The following is a 27116-nucleotide window of genomic DNA, read 5'->3' on the forward strand; positions in this document are numbered from 1 at the left end:
GAAAGGCGCCCACAAATAAAATGTATTATTATTATTATTGTTATTATTATTATTATAACCTAAAGAGATGTCTCTCTTTGAACTAACTTGCTAAACCCCAGTGTAATGACAAAAGATGCAGTGGCCAAGACAGTTATTGTAGTAAAAAAATATATATACAGGTATATATTTGGGCAAAAAAGGAAAGCACATAGATGACCAGAACTACGTTTCCTTAAAACATCGTGAGTCGCGTTGGCTAGACTAATCAGTTGTCCGTCGTGCCGGTTTCCCGATCTGTGACGTCCATTGCGTCGGCGCTGATTGGTTGAAAACAAGAACCCGCGCATGCGCACGTGCTCGCGCCTACACGCTCACACAAATCATTTTCCGTGAATGTACAACACTGCCAACTATTTTGCTCAATGGCAAAACGATTTAGAATATTCTAGATTTGTTATACTATTTCATTAATCTGTTCATGATAAACCAAAAACAAATAAGAACAGTCAGTTATGTTCCTGGGTGGCCCGGTAGTCCAGTGGTTAGCACGTCGGCTTCACAGTGCAGAGGTACCGGGTTCGATTCAAGCTCCGGCCTCCCGGTGTGGAGTTTGCATGTTCTCCCCGGGCCTGCATGGGTTTTCTCCGGGTGCTCCCGTTTCTTCCCACATTCCAAAAACATGCATGGCAGGCTGATTGGACGCTCTAAATTGTCCCTAGGTCTGAATGTGAGCGTGGATGGTTGTTCATCTATGTGTGCCCTGCGATTGGCTGGCAACTAATTCAGGGTGTCCCCCGCCTACTGCCCGAAGACGGCTGGGATAGGCTCCAGCACCCCCGCGACGCTGGTGAGGATTAAGTGGTTCGGAAAATGGATGGATGGATGGAGTTATGTTCCTCTCTACTTTTGGAGATTTTTCAACACGTGCGTGATGTTATGATATGACTAAAAGGTTCAGGGGTACACAAGACAAAAAAGGTTGCAAAGAATAGTCAACACAACACAGGTTTATTTAGATACCTTGATCACAAAGTCTCACAGGGCTTCACATGCTCACCTTTGACATATATTAACAACGTCCACTGATCTTAACCCCCAGGAGGGCAAGGAAAAACAACAACAAAAAACATCTGGTGAAAAGTGAGAAACATTGAGAAGACACTGTAGATGGGAAAATGCCCTTTCCAGGATGATCAGTCTGCAATGGATACCGAGTGGGCAACATTTGACAGAAATTCTGACAGTTACCATGTTAGAATGAAAAATCAATTTAACAAGATGAAACGCTGGTTCATAAATTCACCTTGTCTTCTGTTCTGTCCACCAGTTTTTAAAATCTCTTTTATTCAGAAAATTAAGTTATTTTTGTACCTAAAGATCAGGGAGAGAGAGAAAAGGGCAAACCTTTTGTCTAAAAATAAGATGTAAACATAAAAACTCATTATTTGACAAAAAACAAAACAAAACAACAAAATAGTTCAACATGAAACACTGTAAGAAGACGACTTCGGTTATTTGACAAAACAACAACAACAACAACAACAAAATAGTTCAACATGAAACGCTGCAAGAGGACGATTTTGGAGAGGTGTGTCCTCTAATCCAGAGGTCCCCAACCGCCGGTCCGCGGGTCATTTGGTGCCGGGCCGCACAGAAAGAATTTATATTAATTCCGCTTTATTGATTTCGGAATACGAAAGATGTTTTATTTTGAAAAATTACCCGATTCTCCGTTACATCCGTCTGTGTCACTCTTGACGCACGTCAAGTCACACTTCTCCGTCAAGTGACCAATTACTTCAAAACAAAACGCAGGAGCTCGTAAAATGAGTAAAAAAACTGCTAGAGATCGCAAATGACGGCGGCCTTAAAAGTATGTTCGAGACAACAACTTTGCCGGTGTTCTGGATTAAAGTTATGGTTGAATACTCTGAAATCGCCACAATAACACTGTTGCTATTTCCAACACCCTACCTGTGTGAAGAGGGGGTTTTCTGCAGCAACGGCGACTAAAACCAAATTACAAAGTAGACTGGACATAAACCACACACTTCAGGTGTCATTTTCTCCTATTACACCGAGATAGGAACGCCTGGTTGCACAAAATCAAGCTCGGGGCTCGCACTGATTTAGTATTGTGGTGAGTGGTCATTTTCATGCACTTTGAATTTGCGTTGTATCGTATTTTGATTAAACATTACCATAGCGATCAGATAGACGCTCCTCATGTTTATTATCTTTCGAAATCTCCACGGTTTGCATGCAGCTCATACCATCTATTTTTATTATATATATTTATACCAGGGCGGCCCGGTAGTCCAGTGGTTAGCACGTCGGCTTCACAGTGCAGAGGTACCGGGTTCGATTCCAGCTCCGGCCTCCCTGTGTGGAGTTTGCATGTTCTCCCCGGGCCTGCGTGGGTTTTCTCCGGGTGCTCCGGTTTCCTCCCACATTCCAAAAACATGCATGGTAGGCTGATTGGACGCTCTAAATTGTCCCTAGGTGTGAATGTGAGCGTGGAGGGTTGTTCGTCTCTGTGTGCCCTGCGATTGGCTGGCAACTGATCCAGGGTGTCCCCTGCCTACTGCCCGAAGACGGCTGGGATAGGCTCCAGCACCCCCGCGACCCTAGTGAGGATCAAGCGGTTCGGAAAATGGATGGATGGGTGGATATTTATACCATATGTCAGGGGTGCCCACACTTTTTGGACCGAAGATCTACTTTTCGATCAACTAACCTCCCGGGATCTACCATTACTGGCGCTAACAACTTCCGGTGACGTAATTACATGCCATCGTAAATTCAAGATTTACCTGCTCTATTTTATTTTTAAAACATTTTTTTGTGAAAATGAGACTGATAGGATGATTAGGGTACAGCGTACATCAACACAAAAAATATATTACTAACATGTACAAAGACACACAACTGGTTGTTTTGTTTTTTTTCCCTCCTCGACACTCCGCAGATCTACTTGGGACCTGTCTTAGATCTATCGGTAGATCAGGATCGACCTAATGGGCACTCCTGCCATATATAAATATTTATTTCGCCACACTTTAAATGCCGGTCCCTGAAAATATTGTCTGACATAAACCGGTCCGTGGGGCAAAAAAGGTTGGGGATCTCTGCTCTAATCCAGCCTGGTTGGTCATTGCATACGTACGTGGACTTTGGTTTACGGAATAGGAGTGTCGTACTGTCGTAATTTCCGTTTCTTGTTTACAATTTGATGCATTCAATTGTTTTCCAAAAATTGGATTTCTTACTACTCTTATGGCCCCAGGTGCGACCTCATTGCGAGACTAATACATGCTTTCTCATATTATCTTATTAAAGCGTTACAGGCGATTATATACAACAAACAAAGATGGCTGATTCCCATAAACTGTTTTTTGTTCTGGTTCATCACAAACCATTCTGACATCTTGCAAACCCTCCTTCATAATGATCTTCCTGTACATGAGGGAATATTCTCAAAAGAATTTCACAAATTTCAACGAATAACTTCATTCAGGGAGCTAACGACATTTCTTCATGCAGTCAGCGCAAATCACCTTGTGTTATGTGACATTATTTCGACAAACTTAAATAATATAAAAACAAATAAAGATAAATGTATGTTTACAATAATGCCAACTGGCGATGACGACAGATTGAAACCGGCCGGTGAAGTAAGTGTCCTTATACTGTTTTCCCCGACTTCGCAGGTTGGACCTCGCGGTTCAAACGTTTCAATGCGAAGGGGTTGAAAATTCCCACTTTTACAGAATGCAGCCAGCAACCGAAAGTGAAGTAATGGAAACGAAACAATCTTCTACTAAAGTATCTCGTCGAAAAAACGAGTAAGTTACTGCCTTTGTGATGCCGTGCATTTGAATCGTTTGTCGTATTAAAATCTAATGGCATCTCTGGTAATTGGTGTCGATGAGGGAACAGTCAAAAGCGTCCTCGATGCAGCTGTTCTTTTTTTCACTGTGGTGTCCGTAGGCGAAGGCCGAAAAACAGGCGCGGGTAAAAATAAACTACAGTATTCCGTTCCATAAATAAATCAAAAGTTCTATATCCTCTCCATGTGCTGTTACAATGTACTGTATGTGTGTATGTATGTACAATTGATTACAAGCAATACGAGTCCATTTCCACTAATCACATTGCATAGTACACTAGTATCCAGTCCAGTCCACTATGCAATGTGATTCGTGGAAATGGAATCGTATATTATCCATCCATCCATTTTCGAACCGTTTGAACCTCACTTGGGTGTTTTGGAATCGTATACTATTAGACATATAACAAGACATAACTTTTGTTGGACAAGCAACAACAAAAGAAACTCAACTCAAAACAACACCCGCCGTCTTCATGACCGCCGCAGCCAACGCCGTTGGGTTCCAGCAGCTTTCCGTAATGCACAGTATTGACAATCGCAGTGGCGGCTCACTTGACTTAACTTTTGGGAGTGGTGCCTGGCTTGACCGCAGTCTCTCGCCCATGTTGTTATGGAAAAGTGGGCGTTGTGCGCCCTACTTGTCACGTGACCCTGCTACTCCTGAGAGTCATACAAGTTATAGCAGTGGTCCTCAACTAGAAAGGCTGTCGGTCCACTTTTTTTTATAAGACCAAGGTCCGGTCCCATGCACGGCGGTCATGGGGAGCAGGGCTATATGCCAATTTAGTATGGTCAAGCCAAGCTTATACAAATCAACACTCCTCACAGCCAACCAAAAATGGGGTGCATGAAAATAACAATTATTCACTTTGCCAGTACAAAGCAAATAATGAGAGGTATTGTGTTGAGGCAGAGGAACTATTTTATTTTGTTAAGTTGTGCCTGCTTAATAATTGAAATAGCCCTTTTAGGGAAATAAGACATTTTTACTTCAACTTTGTTAAACAGTAGTTGTCTTTTTTCCCCCTTAATTTAACAAAAGCAAAACAAAATATTCATTTTACCAAAATAAATACTAAACATGAAAACAATTATTTTCATTTGTACAATTCCCCTTTTCACATCCCCTCTGAAATCACTGAAAAATATATCAGAAAAGGAGTTAGGAACCATTTTAAATACTGACACAAGGGAGCACAGTAATGTGCAGTGCTGTTCTTCCACTAAAGGTGAATGCAATGTCTGAGGCATGCAAATATTATTTGAGGACGCCATTTGGGATGTTCATTTACCATGTTGCAGTGTTCTGCTGTTAAACAGCTGCAAAAATCCCCGGGTAGACGGGAGCAAAACTGCACACAATCGGAACCTCCCGCGATTCATACTTGTCTAAATGTCTGTGTGCGGCTCTCCTGTGCTGAAGCTGTGAGCACACTGTGGCGTCGCGCATGCGTCTGTTTCCTGACACAATCATCCATTTTGAATGCGTGACGCTTATGTATGGACACACCTTAAATTCAGAGGAGCCAATCAGCGCATCGTTATCGCCGACATGCCCTGCTCAGCCATGAGCATGAGCCAGTTCGTCAAACATTATACACACAGTCGCGCTGCTGTGTTCTCTCACGAATACATAATTTTAACAAACGATCGCGGCAATGCGCAGATTATAGTCCGAAAATATAAAATGTATAACGTAAAAATCACTTTATAATTTATTATTTAATACAATTTGCCGAGGGTCCCGACAGAGGAGGTCGGCTGTTGGACAGAGGAGGTCGGCGGTCCGGTCGTGGATCGCGGTCCGCCAGTTGAAGAAGACGGAGTTATAGGTTTCCGAAGGAGCGAGGCAGACGAGAGGGGAGGGGAGGGATAAATCCCGACTACAGAGGCTGGCAGGAGGGGTTGGACGGTTAGACTGATACCTGACAACATAGGACAAATTGATTCAAAATAAGTTGTACTGTATTTCATAATGAATGTAGAGGTGATGGTCATGTTATACTTATACTTGCAGGAATGATTAAAAGTATGAAAGAACTTATTTCATATGGGTCAGTGTCATTTTCTTGAAATGTGAGCGATGTTTAGTGAAATGAAAAATATTTACCGTACTTCCAGTTATTATTTTGAGCAATTCTTTGTGTTCTTTGGGTGTCATCAGTGCACTGAAAAAATGGTGCTTGGATTTACTCTATTTTATTTCATCAAGTGGTCACAAAAAATAAGATCGTCTGAATCCAGATTTAATTTATTTTATCAGTAGACTACTACTGCTACAAAAAATGGGGCGCCCAGATGTATTTTATGCAACCACTTAAAATTCAAAACAATTTTTTTCATGAAAGGAGCTTCTTTTACCTTTGAGATGTTTGGCTTGTGGGAAAATCGTTGCTTAATCTTTCAATTTCAGTAGTTTTACATCCACGTACCTCGGTCTGGCCCTTCCTGGTTTCCTCAGCGCAGCGAGCCATCTCGATTTCAAATTCTTGTTGTGCAGTATCTTAAGCTTCTCAGTCAGGACCTTCCTTAGCGTTTCTTCTGTTATAGTCCAATTTTCTTTAGGTGCCTCAGGAAACCCATCAAAAGCCCACATTCTTCCTCTTTTACTGTCTTTTCATCTTAGCTTGTTTTTTTGCTGTCTGTTTTTAAGTCATACGCTTCTTTTAGAGTGTATTTTAAATGAGATTCTATTTCACGTATGATCCTTGTAAGCGCATCCAGTCTATTGTTTAAGTCCATGATGTTACAATGGAAAATAAGTCGTCAGACAATCTGATTCTACTCAGCCGCCTGGCTGAACAAGTCTCACCGGAAACCACAAAGTCAAAGAGCAGCAAGTACACTTTTCATTTTTTTTTCATGAGCCAGTCATTTTCATTTTACGTCTGTTTTTTTTTATTTCCCTCGTATGAATCATAGCAATAGTGTCTGCTAAAAAGGGCAAATACAGAAAACAACGAAAAACTTCAAAACGACTGCACAGACGGCTGCGGGCAGCTAGGGCAGCCTTCATTGGAAAATATGAAAATGTTATCTATTACAAGGCTATCCAAGTACACCACTCAAGGAACTTTGATAAGATCGAATGGAACTTTTCAAAATAAAATATCTGAAATTTGCAGACATTATGTGACTATCCTGACCTTAGATTGACATCAAAAACTCTCTTTTCACTCAGTTATTCTTCTTTGGACGCCAATCCGCTTACACTTTTGGGAGGTGCTAGAATAGATTGGAAGTAACTTTTAAAATATTTTCTTTTTTCTTTTCCAGACCCGTGTACATTGGCATTTGCATCTGAGAACGCGATTAGCGTTTTTGGCTGGTGTCAACTGCCTGAAGCAGAATGGTCTTGGGAAATAAACACCTGGCACATCACCATATACTGGTAAAACAAACAAAACAAATAATTATTTGTTATTGTAGCAAGCTTCTCTACCCTTTACCAAAGTTCGATTTAAACACATGTACTGTTTTATCGGATTGTTCACATGAGTACGCAAAAACTGCTGGTAGTGGTCTGCGCTGTAAGTGTCATTTTGTTGATTTTATTTAATTGCATTAGCAAAATGTACAACGGACGTTTGATCCTTGAATCGACCAATAGATGTCCTGGTTCAATTAGAGCTGATGTTCAAACAGTCGTCTTCATCCTGCTGTTCACATTTTGACATCATGTGACCAAGACGTCACCCAACAATGGATCAGCACTACCTTGCCAGTGTGACGCTTCAAACAGCGCTTCTCAGACGGAAGTGGCCACTGAGCTCAGAGTGCCAGAGAGTGTCATCAGCAGGTTGCAACAGAGATGCAGAAAGACTGAAAGAGTCAGAGAAAGATGTAGAAGTGGACATCCTTTGCGCACATCTCATGCTGATGACTGAGACACCCGGTGATGAATGCCACTCAACTCCAGGCACATTTAAGGGAGGCGAGAGGCCCCCTAAGTGTCACGTCGCACCATTCGAAACCGCTCACATCTGCGTGCTAGACAACTTGCAAGTCTATCTGACCACAGCTCCAGGCACGAGCGTCATCCTCTTGCAGGGGCCAGGGAACATTTACGCCGGCCGAGCGACCAGTGGGCCACAGTGCTGTTCTCTGATGAAAGTCGATCCACGTTGAGCAGAAATAATGGTGATGATGTTGGAGACATCAAGGAGAGCGCTTTGCATCAGCCACTGTTTGAGCTTTTGGTGGTGATGGTGTTACTGTGTGGGCAGGTGTGTCCAGTCGGTCCAGAACTGCCCGACACTTTCTGACACGCCCATACTACCTGAATAACATACTTCATCCAGTGATTGTGCAGCTAAATGAACAACGCGGGCCTAATTTCATTTTCATGGACCCCAGTGCTCCAGCTCATCGAGTCTGCAATATCAGGGAACGGCTGTTGGAGACCGGTGTACCTCAAATGGAATGTCCTGCACTTTCAGCAGACCTGAATCCCATTGAAAACCTGTGGGATCAGCTGAGTCGCCATGAAGAGGCTGGAAACTCTGCACCCCGGAACCTGAATGACCCGAGGGCTCCCCTTCAAAAAGAGTGGGATGCAATGCCTCAGCAGACAAGAAGTCGACTTGTGAACTGCATGAGATGTCGTTGTCAAGATACAGTTGATGCTCACGGGCACGTGACGAGGTCTTGAGACATTGACATTTTTCGTTGTAGTCTACCCACCATTGTTGTTAACTTGATGAGGAAATGACAAGTTCATCCTTCTACTTAAATGTCCTGTTTTTATGATATGATAACTTTTTACATTTTCCATTAATGTCACCTGAAAGCCAAATATGCTGAACTTTTTGTGAGTCGTGTATGTACAGCATTGCACAGAAGGTAAGACGGCCCTCACATTTTTGTAATTATTGTGTGAAGGCGGCGGCCCGGTGGTCGAGTCGTTGGCCTCACGGTGCAGAGGTACCGGGTTCGATTCCAGCGCTGGCCTTCCTGTGTGGAGTTTGTATGTTCTCCCCGGGCCTGCGTGGGTTTTCTCCAGGTGCTCCGGTTTCCTCCCACATCCCCAAAACATGCATGGCAGGCTGATTGAACACATTCCAATTCCAACTTGTTCCAAAAATGAATGCTTTGTGGCTTAATACAGGGTGTTCCAAAAGTCTTGGGCACATTTTGACATTGAATATCTCGGAAACTATTAAAGATATAAAAGCGTATCTGGTGAATTCAGAGAGCGTGCAATCTCAATTTTTACGTGGAATGTTCAATGTGAGCACCATTGGTCACACGACACACATCAAGCCGATAGTCAAATACTTGCCAAATGCGTCCCAGCATTGCATTGTCAATGGTTGCAACATCTTCTGTTATTCAGCTCATCCACGTCTCTTGGAATAGGGGGCACATAGACCCATCCTTTCACAAATCCCCACAAAAAGTAATCGCACGGTGTGTTCCATACTGGATCTTCTGATCGAATTACGAGGGCTCCGCTGGAACGCAGTTCGAACTTGTTCAATCACATCTTCTGAAGTTGAGCGGTGTCCCGTTCTTTTAGCTGGGCATAAGCACCCATCCGTTATGAATTAACCATGCCGTCTCACTATGGACTTCCTCTCTGGTGGCTCCTTCCGAATTTTCTGTGAAATGCATGTTGAACAACAGTCCATGACAAATTAAAGCACACAAAACCCCTTTTATGGTTGAGTGAACGCCATTAATGGGTCTGAAAAGAAATTAAAAAATCAATGGTCTGACAAAAAAACCCTCAATGTAATTAGCTTTAAAATGGTACAACTTTTATCTTACTACCATTCATAGTTAAGGAGCTCTGGGGACTTCAAATGTGCCCAAGACTTTTGGAACACCTTGTATATTTCTCACTCCAAAAATTCAATTTTCCCCAAATTCTCCATACAGTACCAATGGGACTTTCGATGTAACAGATTCCGATTTTTCCCATTTGAAATTCAAAACATTCAGCGTTCAAAACATCGTATTTAAAAGTTTTAAGATCACAGAATAATTCTGATCCCATCATTATTTCATTCCAATTAGAAATCCAAACAAAATGAAGGTCAAGCAGCATTGTGGAATTCTGGGAGTTCAAGCTATACTAGTATACAGTAAAAAAAGATAAATAGAACAGCAACAACTAAACAATTCTGGGTGTCTGATCTGTGCTCTAATCAGCACTATTGTTTCTTCCATAGCTCATTCTGATGTACGTCTTCAGAGGTCATACACTTCAATGTCATCAAACTGAGTATCAGCTCGACGAGAATCAATGTTGTCCAAAGTGTCCAATTGGTAAGACCATTCATCCAATTTTAGATGATTTTCTACAGCATTGAAAGTAAATTGAAAACATATATTTTCTGGCAAGACATTTTTGCAAAGCTTCAATTCTTAGCAGTTGCACGATGACAATTCAAGTTTAGGTTTAAAAATTGTGCAATGGCATCTAGAAATGTTTTAGAGCTGCACGACAGAATTTATTTGGTGATTTCCTCGTTTGTGAATACAGTACACAACAAAGGAATAAAAAACACTTCTGAAACAGTCCAGTTTCCAATGTAACCCAACTCAACTCAACTGTATTTATAGAGCACTTTCAAACAGCCATTGCTGCATACAAAGTGCTGTACGTTGAGCAACTAACATACATACAACAATAAAGCAATAATCAGTAACAAAGATGGTAGTAGGCACCAAACAGTAAAATTAAGATCAAATTTAGTGACATCTGATCGTTCTGTTGCAGCTACGGGGCTATAGAATTTATTTTGTGATTTTCTGTTTTGATGCATTACTGTGTTTTCAATTTTCGTAGTTTCATTGAGGTAATCGTTAATTTACGTTTTTTGGAGGCGGTCATGAACGCCTCTTGAGTCGAATGGAAGAAGAGAAGGCACGGAGACGAACAAAGACGTACCTGTAGCTCTATCTAGTGGATGCATTGTAGATAGCGGCTTACAGTCCAGTGCGTTCAATATATGAAAAAAAATCAAAACCAGTGCACCTTTTAGTGCGGAAAATACGGTAATCTGTTCATTGTTTCTTATATTTATTCAATCACACTTTGGCGTTTTGACCTTTGAAAAAGCATTTGGGAAAATGATGTAACATTATTTATTATTTATTAAAAATGACTCCCAGGTTCAGATTCACATAGAAAGAGAATTTGTTGTTAAAGTATAGGCCATCTGGATGCTGTCCTTACAGGGACTTTCAGTGGTAAACAGTCAGACTTCTTTGGGGCTGCACATTGTACTGACCAGTGCTTCTGAGGGAAGCAAATGCTCCAGTTGAGTGACTTGTGATTTTGTGGTCATTAAAATGACTCCTTCTATACAATACTTGTGTACATCTCTGCATCTGCTCTTTCTAACAGGAAGTCAAGTTAGGAACGACTGCACCAAACGTGGCAGCACATCATGCCGGCTGTGCCTGAACGGAACCTACATGAATATCCCGACTGGCCTCAAAAACTGCTTCCCGTGCACAAACTGCAATGCAGGTAAACCTCATGTTATGTTTTCCAATTATTACTAAATATGCATTCCCAGCTGTAGATCCTGGTGTGGATAACATTTTCTAAATGGAGGTGAACATGCATTGTAGCAGGAACTGCTCAAGTGGGACATACACACACACGCACACACACACAAAGAAGGGGTAGAACATTTGGTGGAATGGAGCAAAGATAACTTTTGCATCAATGTGAAGAAGACGAAGGAGATGGTGGTGGACTCCACTGTGCCATGGGAAATTGCTATTTAGGATCCAGCAAGCGACAGAGTTTTAATTATGCTGAGATGGCCAGCCAAGGTCCTTGCTGGAATTATATTCGAGAGGATGAAGTTGTTGAAGAGGTTGGACCTCAACCTTTGAGTGATAGGCTTCCTGTTGAAGAGATCTGGAGTGGAATTCTCCCTCGATATCAACTTCAGAGATTTAAGGCTTTCAAACATGTGTTCAGAGATACACTGTGGAACAAGAAGAAATTACCTTTGTCAACCAGTTCACCAATAAGAAACTGTCTTCTGATGCAGCTTGTCTTCCTCTGATTCATCGACTGGATCACGAAGACCTCCTCCGTAGGCTTAAACAAAAGAACACAGTGAACTCTGAAGACACGGCTGGATGATCTTGGCTCTTCTGATCTGACCTATACTGCGACACTTGACTCACTGCCACAACTTGAGACAAGACCATTTTCATAGAGAAAACATAGGCAGAGATGGGGCACTGGATCAACAATAACACGGATGTCAAGAAGATCAACGCCAATGCCAGCAAGATCACTAGTCATAGTGTGTGGAGACTCCATCAGGGAGATTTAAGCAACTTTTAAATACACCTAAATAACAGTAGTAAATACGACTGCAACTGTCCTTTGTCGAAACTGCAGGCGTCAAATTCAGTTCAGGGGCCAGAGCCAGTGCAACCCATCACATCTAGCTCACTGAAACAAATATTGTTTCTGCTTCATGTTTCATGCTGAAGAGATTTGTTCTTTTCATTTTGGTTATTGAAAATATACTGTATTGAATATATTGGAACAGTGGACGTCTGTTTAGCACGTCTCCCTTACAATAGAGAGGTCCAGGGTTGGGCTCCAGCCTTCCTGTGTGGGGTTTCAATGCCCTCCCTGAGCCTGTTGGGGTTTTCTCCTACATTACAAAAACATGCATGGTAGGTTTATGGAACACCCTAAATTGTCCCTTGGTGTGATTGTGAGTGTGAATGGTTGTTTGTCTACGTGTGCCCTGCAATTGTCTGGAAACCAGTTCAGGGTGTCCCTTGCCTACTGCCTGATGAAGGCTCTGAGAGACTCCGGCACACGTGACCCTCGAGTGGGTAAGCAGCTTGGATAATGGATGGATATTATACCGATAAAGGCAGGGGCCAACAATGTGCCATCACTCAGTTAATATACTGGAGAAAAAAAATTTCTAATGTACTGTCGTTATTGATAAAAAAAATTGTTGAATGTAATAATTTGCTGAGGTGATTTTCACAGTGGGCGTAACTCCCTGAGGGAAATGATAACTACAATTTTGAGACCAAACTGTGGCTTGCGGTTTGTTAGCCTTCGTCCAATTTTGCCAAGCAGCCTATTTTTTGTTGTTCTTGTTTAAAAAAAATACCAGTACATCAGTAAAATGCCTTTATATGTGTTCCTCACTTGTTTACACTCCCTTCTCTTACTAATCATTTTCAGATTTTGCTATATTTGCTATATATATTGCTATATTTGAAGAATTTCAATCACTAGAACTTCACTCGTGCATAGAAATAATCCTTTTCCACATTGCATGCACTGACTTTTTTCCTCATATACCTTCTGTCTTTCTGTATGTATTTGCCTCTTGGCATGGTCATCCAGTCCTCTACGTTCTCCTGCAGACCGGGGCTCAGTCATGAACAGGTCCTACAGTCTAAAGATGCTTACAGAAACCGTTCTGTACACCGTCTTGGCATAAAAACAAGACCACTATTACCAGTGTTACAAACATCATGTTTAAGCAAATCTCTGCCTTCTTCCAGATTTCAGACTGTTACTATGTTTAGGTGCAAGGACCGTCCTGTTCAGTTTGCCTCGTCTGATTTAATCTGGTCCCACGGTCTTCCCTCAATTGTCGTCAGTTTAAATCATCACCCAAGGATCACAGAACCTACTCTGCGCCAAGCTACAATTGTCTTATAACAGTAACAACTTCAGCTGCATTTCCTCTGAGACCCTTTTACAACGTTTACATATGAAAAAATAGTTACCATGTTTCCTCAAATAATCGCTGATACTTTTTTTGCATGGCAAAAAATGTGTGCGATGCAATTCTGTTGATGTTAAAGTGTCGATAAAAATAGTCATCCTCTTCTCAAATTTTAACTTTCTCATCGCTTGCCTACTTTAATGTTAAATATTATCCAAAAATATTACCATCAAAGTAACACAAGTAAACATAAAATGCAGTTTTTAAATAATGATTTTATTTATTACAGAAAACAAATATTCAAAACTACCGGGAGTTGTGTGCAAAAGTACTTGCCCCTGTAGATAAATTGTGTATTAACTGCAATAAATCGCTTTATTGGGGCAGAACCCAATTTCATTTTCTATGACCACACCCAAGCCTGGCTGTCTCCAGACTTGTTCAATCAGGAGATTGCAGTAATAAATCCTGTCTGATAAAATGTCAGCCAAATGGTCGCAAAAATCTGCAACAAAATGCCACAAACTAAAGAAATCCAAGAGCAAATGAGAAATAAAGTAAGTAATATATCAGTCTGAAAATGGTTGCAAAGCCATTTCTAAAATTTAGGGACTCCTGCGAACAATGCTGAGAGAAATTATCCACAAATGGACAAAGCATGCACAGTGGTGAACCTTCCCCAGAATTAGACGGTCTCCCCCACCTGAGTTAATGTCAGTGTTCATCACTCAACAGGAAGTAAAAGACCGGGCAAAATTGAAAACCATGGCAAGACTTGTCAAGCAAAAACCACCGCTGACCAAAAACAGGAAGAAGAAGAAGTCATTTTCCCAAAAAAAGACCCATCTGAATGATTCCCAAAACATTTGGTAGATTATTCTATGGACTGATGAGACAAAAACTGCAGTTTTCGGAAGATGTGCGTGTCATTACATTTGAGTGTAAATGTAACTCAGCATTGCAGATGAAGAACATCAGAGCAATAGTCAAATATGATGCAAATAGTCTGATGGTCTGGGGCTGCTTTGCTTCTTCAGGACCTGGACCACTTGCTCTGACTAAGCGAATCATGAATTCTGCGCTCTTACCCCCGCCCCCTCACCTCAAAAAAAGTCCTGAGGAAGAATGTTTGATCATCAGTTTGTGGCCTTCAACCTTTAGCGCACTTCAGTTCTGCAGCATGACAATGATCTAAAACACACTAGCAAATCAATTTCTAATCTGGTCGTGAATTCATTTGAAATGGTCTGGCATCACACTTCAAAACCCTCTAATCCTGTTGAATTCACACAATTTTGCAAGCAAGACTGGCCCAAAATATTGCCGCCGAGAAGAGACTCATTGGCAGTTACAGAAAAGGCTTGATTTAATTTGTTCTTTTTGAGGGTGGCCCAACCACATATTAATTATAGGGGGACAAGTACTATTTTATATATGGTCAGCTCTCTTGGAATATTCTTTTTCTTATTAAACAAAATCACCACCTAAAAAAAGATTATCTTAGCCTCATTACTTGGTTGATCACAGCTGTTGTTAAAGTGCTCTATAAATAAAGATGGATTGCATTGTAGCGTAAACATTCTAGTGGGGAAACTATTAGGGAAGCAATGGTATCAAAATCGCACAGAACTTACAGAGGTTTAGATATACTGTAGTTACATGCGCGCTGATACGATGAAAATATTTTTAGAAGGAAAAGCGGGTTTGCCAAATGAAAATGTAAATTTGTCACTTCTCATGGCATTATCGCAACAATTTTGAACAATAATTTCAGTGATGGAAGGAATGAAAATAAAACTGCATTTTTTAGTTTATTCATTCATTTCATTCAATGAATGAATGAATGAATGCATTTCTAGTTAGATTTTACAAAATTGCCATCTGAAGATATAGTAGGTAAATTGGAATTCAGTGTTGAAGTGCAAGAGTATTATGTTTTATGGTGTATTAGCCTACCTTTTTTTATATGACCTAACCTAGCAAATATGTGTATGTTGATTGTATGTTTTGTGTCCTTTTTTTGATGCACTGTTGCTCACTGTGGTTCTAGGATCTGGTCTGACAATAAAGAAGGTGTGTACCAGGGAGTCAGACGCAGTGTGTGAACCACTTGATGGCTTCTTCTGTGTGGACCAAGTTGGGGACGGCTGCCTTGAAGCATGGAAACACACAGACTGTCAACCAGGACAATACATAGGCCAAAGAGGTTAATTTTTTACTTTAGGGATAGGGAACTCCGTTTCCTTGAGAGCCATCTCCTGCCTGTTTTAGATTTCGCTGTATTTTAACACACCCGATTCAAACGATCAGCTCATCAGCAAGCTTCGTAAAAGCCTGAAATGATCATGAGCAATTGAATCGAGTGTATTGGAGTCGGCGGAGGTCTAAAACAGACAGGGTCTGACTCTCGAGGAACCTGCGTTTCCTACCCCTGTCTGACTAGTTGCTTGCAGTTGCCCATAACAACTCTTAAAACACTGGGATATTTTTAGACCAGATTCAACATCACCTTTATAGTCACTGTATGTGTGTTTGCGCGCATGCGCGTGTGCGTGTGTGTAGAATTACTCTAATTATGAGTTCTGTGTTCAGTGGGAGGCATTAAGATCTTAGTTTGGGGTTGTTTTGAATCCAAATAATGACAATCTGCCCTTGAGCAAATTGCAGAACTTCATAACTGTGTTATGTCAAGGCTAATCAATTAATGTGCAAAATACAATTGTCCCTTTCAGGGATACCTGAATATATCTGGAAGGGTCTTAGATAGATGACTATGTTCTTCATACAATAAACAGAACAAAGCAGTTTTGTAGTCTGTTTAGGTGTCTGTGATTGCACTTGTAAATCGGATGTGAGCTGCCCTTGCTTAGTGCCAGGTGAGATGCCTGAGAACACACTTGATTATAACAATGTCATTGACATTTGCAGGAACACCATTTACAGACACCATATGTAAAGACTGCATTGGCGGCACCTTTTCGAATGGAACTCATACATTTTGTCAGCCACACACAAAGTAAGTGAAGCTTCGCATGAACTTGCCTGCTTTGAGTTACACTGAAACAATTTTTTTGTTGAATTTACTCAATTTGATTTTATCAAGTGGTGGTATGAAATAAAATAATCTGGATGCAGGTAATTGTTTTTACATGTAACTAAAAATCCAGATTATTTTATTTTGTGTAGCCAGTTGGTTTAATAAAATTGAGTCAATTCAACAGACCATTTTTCCCAGTGTAGTGCAGATTTCAGTCTGTCTTGAATTGTTTTTCAACACGATACCTGTCATTTCAGATGTAAATCCGAAAATCTTCTCATAAAACGGGGCACAGCGTCAACTGATGCTGAATGCGGCCGAAAAAAAATTCCCATATGGATTATTGTCATTGCCATTTGGAGTTTCTGTGTGTTAGTTGCTGTCCTGATCTGCTTTATCAGAAATCGGAAAGTACAGTATGAAATTGGTAAGTCTTTTACATGACTTTATAAAAAAAGGCACTGGTTTTGCTCATTTGGAGTGGTGTGATCTTTTTTTTTACAGGATGACAACAGAAATCTATAGAGTTGGCCAGAGGTACAGTATATATATATATATAGGGCGGCCCGGTAGTCCAGTGGTTAGCACCTCGGCTTCACAGTGCAGAGGTAGCGGGTTCGATTCCAGCTCCGGCCTCCCTGTGTGGAGTTTGCATGTTCTCCCCGGGCCTGCGTGGGTTTTCTCCGGGTGCTCCGGTTTCCTCCCACATTCCAAAAATATGCATGGCAGGCTGATTGAACACTCTAAATTGTCCCTAGGTGTGAGTGTGAGCGTGGATGCTTGTGTGCCCTGCGATTGGCTGGCAACCGATTCAGGGTGTCCCCCGCCTACTGCCCGAGGACAGCTGGGATAGGCTCCAGCACCCCCCGCGACCCTAGTGAGGATCAAGCGGTTAGGAAGATGAATGAATGAATGAATGAATGAATATATATATATATATATAATTTATTTATTATTATTGGGGGGGGGGAAAACTATATATATATATACAGTATATATATATAAAAGTTTGTGTGTTGTACTGTATAAATATACTGTTATTAGGTCTGTGTAGATTCTCAGGCATCCAGGTCACAGCAATCTCCAAAAGTTGAATCAAGACGTGTGGACTCTTCTGAGTTATTTATTTGGTCCTTGGATGCTACCTGTTGGTGGCCTTTGATCTTCATGTAAACATTGATAGTAGATGTTTGTAGTGAGGAAGCTAAACACGAAACAACACACTATATGTTATTTATTTATGTTATTTACTGTCGCTATTGCTGTGCAGTCCAAATAAAGTGAAAATTAAAAAAATGGAAAAAGCAACTACAGAAACCATTTGAAATATGTGCCCCAAGTTGTGTGATTGAAGTGGCTTTTCCATAATAGGGTGTTAGAGCCCATTGATTGTATCCATTACTTCTTGAATATTTCATTTATGGTACTTTTTCATTGTGTATTTGAATTTATTGCTCTTACATTGTCGGTAGACTTGACTGTTGCTGCCTTTTCTCCTCATTCAGCCATATTGCTGATGAAGACAACTGGTTGGGCAACGTGAGGGGATTTTTTTGTGTGAGGAGCGAAACAGTTTGGCAACCGCTAAAGGCTAGATCAGTAGCTAAATTACCAAAGTTCTTTTTATAATTGCTTACTTGTTTTGAAGTCAGCCACTGAGATGTTTTGTTTTTGTGAGTGAATTAGAAAACCTTTTGGTCCAAAGTGAAAATATCCCTGTGAATGCTTATTATTTGATGAGTTGCAAACCTCCTCTCAGGAGCTACTCTGACATTTTTTTACCTTTCTTTTTTTCTTTGAACGCAAGACTGTCCAGAACATAGGGGTTAATGTTTTTCTCAAGGAGATTGTAAAGTACCGGTACATATTTTTACAATTGAATGATTGAATAATGTTTTCACTAATGTCCCTTGTTTTGTGGCTGTGTAATTTTCTTGACCAAATGCATTTTTTTCTTAACTTTGATGGATCTAAATGATTTTACTTTTTTTCTCTATACTTTCTTCTACATCAGGTCATGATGGTCTCATGGTTAGCACCCTGCTTTGTGGCTGCAGCAATTCTGGTTCGAATCCTGATCATGGCATGTGGACAGATTATATTTGACCTGTGGGTGGACCGGTGGGCCAGTGGTTTGAGTGTTGACCTCACAGTCACAAAAAATGATTATTATTATTTTAAGAACATGTTTAATTTATTGTATAAATTTCTCCAATTTATTGATTTTAGTTTTGTTTTTTTAATTTTGATAAAGTTTTTTTTCAAATTAAATCAATTGATATTTTTTGTGAATTTTAAATAAATGACACTTTCTTTTTGTAACCTTTTTGTAATTACTTGTTTGAGCTCAAATAATACTGTACACTACACCAAGTTTTGCCCATACACACAGTATCAACCGAAACCGAGTTTAGGTCCGTTTTGACAGAGTGGAATCAGTTGATGAGATCTGATTCTGTGTGAAAACATTATTGCCACAGTTACCTTGAAAGAGTAACTTTGTTACTTTTCTGATATCTTGCTTTAACCAAGTTCAATGACAAGTTTCCGGTACTTGTTTTAACAGTTACATACAGCAGCTAACGACCACACTGCTGAGAACAATGAGACCCGTTTTTTCCACTTAATTGTGCGTTTTAACAGAGTTTGTTTTAATCAAAAATAAAATAAAGACAGCAACCGTTTTGAATTGTTTTATTTTAGAAAAAATCGGTCTTTTCAGAATTTCACTAAACAAATATATTTTTAATAATTTGTAAAATTAGGGGAGTCTTATTGTTCTGACACAAAACTCATCATTTACCATATACATTGTTTATAACTACAACGATGACATTGACCTCTTGCAGTTCCACAATCTAGTGTGATTGCATACTGCCCTGCGATCGTTTATTTATTTGTCCGAGTGTTATGAAAACTACGAAGATAACGCTCTACCGACGAATCAGTGTGTAACAAACATTTGTTTTTATTTTTAGATGACATAAACTTAAAGTGGTGAGTGATCTTCCATCTTTAAAAGGCATCTCTCTCTCTCCTTTCGCTGTTTATGGACGCGAGTCTCACCGCTGAAAACGATGATGTCACTCCTTCAGGCGTGAATGTTTATTTGACTACACTCAACAATATTTATTACCAACGTTTCCATTTATTACGTGTTCTATTCTGTACCTGTGTACTGACTTTAGTTTTCATCAAGTGTCCTCCTGTATTTTATTATTCATTAAAGATTGTTGTTGTTTTTTTAATAAAATACCAGCGTGGGAGGGGCACCGTGGCTGAAAAATATTTGCCGTTTATTTAACTCGTGTCGATTCCCACCGGGACTCCGTTGTTTACAAGTTGTGCGATAAATGGTTTAATTCAAGCAAAGTCTATATAATTAAGAGATACGTTCACCTAGCAAACTTAGTCAAATGTCTTGTGCAATTAGTCGCGTTTACTTGTCCGGTTTTGCCGTCTCCATAATGAACTGAGTGAAATGACTATTAGAACAAGTACCGGTTGTCTCTTCAGTGTGCTTGACAAGCGAAATTAAATCAAAGGTTGGCGAATGATTGTCATTTCTTACAAGTTTTTAGGCAACAACATCCCCTACTTTTCTCAAGTCAACTCTACTTTTCCGGGTTTGTGTGGTTCTTGACTGCAGTCATGACGCGCATTTTCCTGTTTTCACCAAGCTGACCTGTCAGCACACCTCAGTCAATGTCAGTGCTTCTCAATTAGTTTCTCGCGCTGCCCTAAGGAAGAAACTATTTTGCCTCCCACCCAACTTTTTCGTAAATGTGAATAGTATATTTTGTCGATAACATTTATATAGCAAGACTTCTGCATTGTATCTATATTCACGTTAAAGAAAAAAAAGAAATATAGTTAAATTTACAACGGAAAATAAACTTTATTACAATTGTTGATCACTTTTTAACAGCAATGATTTTAGTTGAATCAGTTTGCTTGGAAAGATAAATCAATAAATGGAAACACAGGTGCCACATGTTGTAATTGATGTGCAATTATACTTTATCCTAGTATGGCAAAGGACAAAAAAATATACGCATGCGTGTGAATGTGTGTGTGCTCCCGGGGTCAAGTTGAGAATCAATGTCATTGTTTTCAAGAGCATCTCAGGGAAGGTGACACATTTTTAGCTCATTCATCTTTGTATAACTGGAGATTGATCTGTATAGCCACTACAGAGAAATGCATTCAACAAAGGGTCCAAGTCTTGATTGGATTAATCATTGTTGAAAACCCGTTACGGGCTTTGTTTGTTACATTAAAAATAGGGCTGGTGACTGGTGAGTTTGTCTGCCGTAACCATAACGAATCGGAAGAAACTGTCAAGTTGTTTCAAGATGGCCATTTAATGACCAAACCTGTAAGGTTTACTACACATTAAAGGTTCATAGAATAATTCCGCGCAGGAATCACTTCGTAGATATTTTATTTTGAAAGGCACAGACGGAACTTAAAGGTTTGACAGTAAAACTTGACTTCAGCTCCTCAGATACTCGGAATGTTATCTGTACCCAAGAAACTTCCAAGTCGTACACGCGAAGTTTATTTTCCAGTGTGTCACCTACGGAGCGGATATTTATCATCGAAATTGACCGGGCGGTGATTCAGGACTGAAAGCGGGTTTAATTGGCCTTATTAGAAGATTGACAAAACTACACAATGCATATGCTAGCCTCAAACGGATCCGTAATGGACCTGGAGTCGGAGTCGGTGAAAGTTAAAGCTCACTACTGCGGGTAAGTGACGAGCAAAAAGTAATGGCAATGTCATGTGGCAGAGCAAAGCGAAAGCCATCCATGACGTAGCGGTATCGCAACAATGGGGAAACACCTGTTGAGCAGGGACTCGGGGCAGGCCATATGAAGAGCTTCTGTTCTGGGGTTTCTACAAGTGTATTGCGACTGGTTAAGCAGCAATTATGTCCCCATTTAATTGTTTTCTCCTTGTTTGGCTTCAATTTACAGTATTGTCAAATTGATCAGTTGTGACTGGTGGTCTCGTTGTCACCTTTAAACTTCGGAACGACTGTACTGTGCTGTACAATACTTAAATTCTCAAGACATTTCTTGATCATACTTGGTTTAGCATTAGGTAATGACAACCAATGACGTCTTTCGATCACTTCTTTTGTAGAAAAAATGGGGAAAGTGTTGCAAAGCATGAATGACAGGAATGCATGTGGATCATTTAAGATTGACAGACACACCCTCTCTTGTGAAGGGGATTCCATTTGCATCTAAGAGGAGAGGATGACACATAAGAAGTAAGATTGTGCCAATTAATGTCCCAGGAACCATTAAATATAGGAAATGCAAATATATGAATCGTTACAATACGTTAAACAGGACACATCAATTATGCATCTTCTGCTCGATTATTGAGCAATACGGTGTATTTATGCCAATTCTGGCAATTGATCGTTATCATTTCTATAAAGTCTTGAGAAGGTGGCTTTTACCCCACCCAGTTATGTGGAGTGCCCATCAATCTGTGCATTGTTTCTATCACTTGTCTTGTTCGGAGTCATCCAGCACAGGCTTGAGCTGGAAGTGATATATGTGAGCCACTACACTACCGATTGCCTTGACAGTGTGCCCCGCCACCTCCCGAAAAACAAAACAAAAAAAAAACGATTAAACTTTTGTCTAAAAATCACAGCTTGTTGCCAAGTCGCCACAGCATAGTAGCTGAGCTGGAAATGAAAAAAAAAAGGAAACGTTTTATAGGGGTCAAAGATCAAAATTGCCTGTTAACGTCATTGTGTAGAACAAATCCCTCTGAGCGCTGCACACTCTGGAGCATACAAACTGCCCTCAACACCTGTGCAAGGGTTACATTCTTGCAACGCTTCTCTTACTTAAAATTGCAGGTACTTATAGTTCCAAAATGCAAAAGCAAGACTAACTGCTACCTTCAACTGGTTTGAAATATGAGTCTCACTCAACTTACACTGGCAAGAATTGATCAGAGAGTGTGAGAAGGTTACTTCAAAATCAAACAAGTGAGCCAACCATAAGTGTGTGTGTTTGTGTTTGTGTTTGTGTTTGTGTTTGCGTGTATGCATGCGTCCAGAGACATGTTGATCACAGACCTGGCTCCCACTTTAACTTTCGTGGAGGTTTGTGAGGAGGTGAGAGCAATGTGCAGCCTGACCAGACAGCAGCCCATCACACTCAAGTGGATTGATGATGAAGGTGGGTCTGCCTCACAGTGAGATAGCGTCCAAGTTTAGCTCTATTTGACCTTGAACATGTTCATTGCTCTTTAAATTTGTGTCACTTGACTGTTGAAAAAATATGTTCACCATATTACATACTGGAGTGCAGGAACAGGAACAGGAACATATATTATCTCAAGTATTTTCTTTGTATACATCTATTTTTGGAACTGTTTCAGTACCCTGTGATGAGATGGGTTGTATTCTCGTATTGTTCAGTGCCAATTTTCATTCGTTCCTCTCAATTAAAATATGTTGTGAAAAAACGAGTAAAATACAAAAATCTGAAAACATAAATGTGAGATATTAGATATTATGTAATGTGTAATGTTTCATGACATCAGGATGCAGAGCAAAGCACTGCAAAAAAAACAAAAAAAAAACAAGCCAACTACGGTATAATGATACAAGGGTAGACTATCTAAAGATGTTTGCTACCTGTTTACACTTTATCAAATTACCAAACGTTCTCTCTCGAATCCCACTCTAGTAAATAAATCAAACTTTTTCAACTGCAGTAGTTGTAGAATTCACCAAACCTCTTTTTGGTGTACATATTTTGCCATGATTTTTTTCCCCCACATATGCGAGCTATGGCAATTACATAGTACATGAGAGAAAAAACACAAATCCCAATAGTTTAGGTAGAGTGACAATTCCAAATCAACCAAAATCCAATCCAAATACAACTGAAAACAGACATTGAAGCTCAGCAAGATTAGACGTAATTCAGATTCACTTTTCTTGTGACCGTTCGCAGGAGACCCTTGTACCATCTCATCTCCGCTGGAGCTAGAGGAAGCATTTCGTATTTACAATCGAAGCAAAAGATCCGGGCTGCTGTTGCATGGTGAGTTTACTCCAAATTTAATTGATTCAGACCTTCTTAAATTACCGGTAACTGGTCACGCATTATTCATGTCAAACCTTGCTCTTGGAAATCAGTAATATACCTAGTGATTTTTTTTGTTGCCATTCTTTCATTTACTTATACATTAGTGTGAGCCATTGTTCTTGTTTCAACTTCCATCATGAAGCACAGCTGTTGGTTTAAGGAAGAGGGCGATCAAATACTTTCTCACTCACTCTGCTTTTCTACACACAGTCTTTCCAAGTATTCCGGAGCGACCTGGAATGCCGTGCCCTGGAGAGGACAGTGAGTTGAACTGTTATTTTTTTCATAACAGAGCTTGTTCATGGAAATGTAGTCCAAACAAACACACGGTTCGGATGGCTCTGCTCTACTCCAGCGCATGAATGCCAGATGAATTTGAAGCTTTTCATTATTTATTTGAACTTTTTTTTCCCCTGGGTTGAATGATGATACGACATATTGTAAATCAAAGATGTAATTTTTTTGTTGTTGAAAAGAATTGGGTGTACTCGCTTGAATTTGTAAAAACTTTAAATGTAGTTTCTCTTTCAATAGCTTTGTTTACAAAGTGCCCCTACGCAGGGGAAATATTAAAAGCTTCTTATTGGTCACCGCAGCAATTATAGCTTTCGGATTGTGATTGTGTGTCTAACACCTAACTTTGCAGCCTTTATGTGGAGAGTTTGTATGTTGGCTCTGGATTTGGCTCTCTGTGGATGGGTTGACTTCAGAGAGCAAATGTCATTGTACCTTGCACAGTTGGCTACATGTAACAAAAGAAAAAAGGCAATGCTTTTCAAAAGCATGTGCATCGGAGGAATATTATTCAAAGGCAGAAATAGATGGATGGAGAGACGCATAACTTTGGACAAGTGTTGTTGTGATTATACAATAACCAATCCCAAGGAGAATCGCAGAATTATTCAGTTGTGCCTACTGATGCATATGGCCAGTTCCGCATTTTAACCCACCATTGGTAATGTGGCGACTGGAGAGTGCGAACTCTGTTGTGGACTTAGGATATCTTTAACATACGCACTCCTTGGACAAAGAAAATGTGCAGGGCATTTCAGACCCAACTGTTTTGCTGAAGAGTTTATGACGGGAAGCACAGCGGATTATTCAATGTTTATCATACCCCCCCAAAAGCATGTAATACTTATTAAAAAATAAGGAGCACAATTCAGATCAGAATACTGTAAGATTATGCCTAATATGAGATCTCAAACACCACAATTCAGCATTTCATCTGTTTTCCTTACTTTTGAAGAAGGGATTTCATATTTGAATAGAGTTGACACTTTCGTACTAAGTAAATGCCCCTCCCTACGATACTTCTGCATCATAATGCCATTGTTTAATTGCAATCAGAAGGGCCCCCCCTGCCCCCCTAATGTGAGTGACCTGAGGCTTCCCTGTCTTGCACTAGACTCTCTGGCATAGACATCACCCTGCCACCACAACCACTAGCCACTCCCATCCACCCTCCCTCCTCCCCAAGGCTATGCCCCCACCTCCCATGCTCTCTCTCTCTCTCTCTCTCTCTCTCTCTCTCTCTCTCTCTCTTTCTCTATCAGCTGTGTGGCACCAATGTCTCTTGGGGGAGGAGCTTACAGCGCTGCAGCATCGCACTAGACAAGCTTACGAGAGACACAGAGAAAAACTGGGAAAGTGATAGGGGGGAACCAGCATACCTTATACACACGCCAGCTTTTAATGCACAAGCAGGCATTGTTTCTTTTCTTCTATTCTATTTTGGGCCTTCCGGATAAAACGGAAACGTTTGATCAAGGCCAACAGATACAGAGAAATAAGGTGCTTTGTGAACTGTCAGCTGTGAGGTGAGAGCAAGCGAATAAGAGGGAGGCAAGGAGAAAATCATTAAAAAAAAAAAGCTGAGAGAAAGAGGGAGGGCTTGCCAGGAAGAGCGACAGCAGGGGATGTGGATGTAGCAGGCTATCGTCGCCGGTTCACCTCTCATACACACGCGCACACACACATACACAGACACTTAGCCTGGATAGTGTGCTGAAAGAGGGAGGTGGAGGGAAAGAAAGAAGACAAACCGGTGAGCAATCTATTTGTGTATTCCATCAATCCATTCCTCATTTTTCAATATGGAAATAATTGTATCACTCCATCTATTAAGAGACAGTGCGTTTGAATGAGCGCATCATCACCGAGCTCCTTGCTTGTCTGCGTGCACGCACGGGTGACATCTCTGCATCCATCGTTAGCATGTGTGCTCGATTCAACCGTTGGCCGAGTCACGCATCGCAGGCGGGAATCATGTGTAAGCTACCTGCTGGTTCAGCTAGCATGGCCGATGCCAGTTTTTGTTTGACTTTAGTCAGTGTGTTCCTTCTTCAAAGGGCTGCTTATTTTATCGTTAACGCTCAGAGATTGCACCTGAGTGTGGCATTGTGAAAAATTTGGGGGGTCTTCATTTGGGGTCTCTTAGATTCAGGGTACCCGAGATATGACTCTGATGCAGGTTGTTTCTGCATGTGATGGAGGGTAAGAGGACATAGCATCCAACCTCATTCGAATTTATTATCTTAAAGACACGGGAGCCTGTTTTATGTTGTGGTTGCAGCACTTGGAGGGCAAGTAAATGTTTGTTGTTTTGCAACAATATATGGCATAAAAAAGGTCAACAATATCATCGAAAACGGTGATGAAAGCTAGCAACCAAAAACACAAAAAGGCAGACAAAAAGAGGGGATTTTCCATCTCTCTTCTGAGCGCTTGCATTTCTTTGATGAGGATAAGTTTTTCTCACAGCACATTTGGTATGATACTTCAAGAAATCTCAAGTCTTGGTTGAAAATATATGAGAAACCATTCAATTTTTGCCACATTTATCCACGTGACTTTGTCACTTGTCTTTTGTATCACACAAATGAAGAACCCAGAGAGTAGTGGGTAATCATTTCATCCAAGGCCTTCTTTTTTAAAAATATTTTACTTTTATTTGATTTTTTAAAATGAATCTGTGCCATATAATATTTTTTCCTCCCATTGGTTCTGGCTTATTTATTGCAACTCTCAACTTTGAAGGGCACCGGTGACAAGCTAGTAACAAGTAAGCTTAGCCTGCAAATTGAGTTCACAATGTCAAGGATTTAATAACAACCCTGTAAGTGGCCACAGAAATGCAGATGCATTCCACTAGCAAATGTTTTGGTGCTGATTTGCATTTTGGTTTGAAGATGATCTCTAATATTATCTTATTACTAGAGACATGTTGGGCCCAATATGTCCATACGTAGGCTGTGGTGTTTCAGGTTATCCATCATCACTGTCTGAGCTTTTGTAGGTCTGTCCTGTGTCTGTATTTAGTTTTGCGTATTGCACCTTTCCATAGTGGACACTGACCTTGTTATACCAGATTGTACAGTAGAAACTGCTATCTG

General features: G+C 40.5%; 2 protein-coding genes and 1 long non-coding RNA gene across 7 annotated transcripts in view; 2 read left to right on the forward strand and 1 right to left on the reverse strand.

Moving 5' to 3' along the window:
- Positions 1–3706: 3706 nt before the first annotated feature.
- Positions 3707–19829, forward strand: LOC127596134 (tumor necrosis factor receptor superfamily member 14-like). Of its 4 annotated transcripts, XM_052058309.1 has the most exons (9): positions 3710–3827; positions 7151–7265; positions 10048–10144; positions 11229–11354; positions 15605–15760; positions 16483–16570; positions 16849–17018; positions 17096–17128; positions 18606–19829. In XM_052058309.1, the coding sequence occupies exons 2-8, from the start codon at positions 7224–7226 to the stop codon at positions 17098–17100; spliced, it is 684 nt and encodes a 227-aa protein (XP_051914269.1). In that variant the 5' UTR covers positions 3710–3827; positions 7151–7223; the 3' UTR covers positions 17101–17128; positions 18606–19829. The 4 variants fall into 4 exon arrangements, with proteins under 4 accessions (XP_051914268.1, XP_051914271.1, XP_051914269.1 ...); XM_052058308.1 differs by lacking the exon at positions 17096–17128 and having other exon boundaries at positions 3707–3827; XM_052058310.1 differs by lacking the exons at positions 3710–3827; positions 10048–10144; positions 17096–17128 and having other exon boundaries at positions 7145–7265.
- LOC127596144 (uncharacterized) overlaps positions 8756–27116 on the reverse strand; it is a 193356-nt gene continuing 174995 nt past the window's right edge. Inside the window, exon 2 of the long non-coding RNA XR_007961400.1 lies at positions 8756–9021. This is a non-coding gene — a long non-coding RNA (uncharacterized LOC127596144). The remainder of the gene's footprint in view (positions 9022–27116) is intronic.
- prkcz (protein kinase C, zeta) overlaps positions 21064–27116 on the forward strand; it is a 50928-nt gene continuing 44875 nt past the window's right edge. Inside the window, exons 1-4 of one of the 2 annotated variants that reach the window (XM_052058273.1) lie at positions 21064–21345; positions 22682–22803; positions 23587–23676; positions 23932–23982. In XM_052058273.1, coding sequence (XP_051914233.1) covers positions 21269–21345; positions 22682–22803; positions 23587–23676; positions 23932–23982 — 340 coding nt within the window. In that variant the 5' untranslated portion in view covers positions 21064–21268. The remainder of the gene's footprint in view (positions 21346–22681; positions 22804–23586; positions 23677–23931; positions 23983–27116) is intronic. The other variant, XM_052058272.1, reaches the window with a different exon arrangement.

The sequence above is a fragment of the Hippocampus zosterae genome, chromosome 2 (genome assembly GCF_025434085.1).
Source record: "Hippocampus zosterae strain Florida chromosome 2, ASM2543408v3, whole genome shotgun sequence".
Classification (NCBI taxonomy): Eukaryota; Metazoa; Chordata; class Actinopteri; order Syngnathiformes; family Syngnathidae; genus Hippocampus; species Hippocampus zosterae.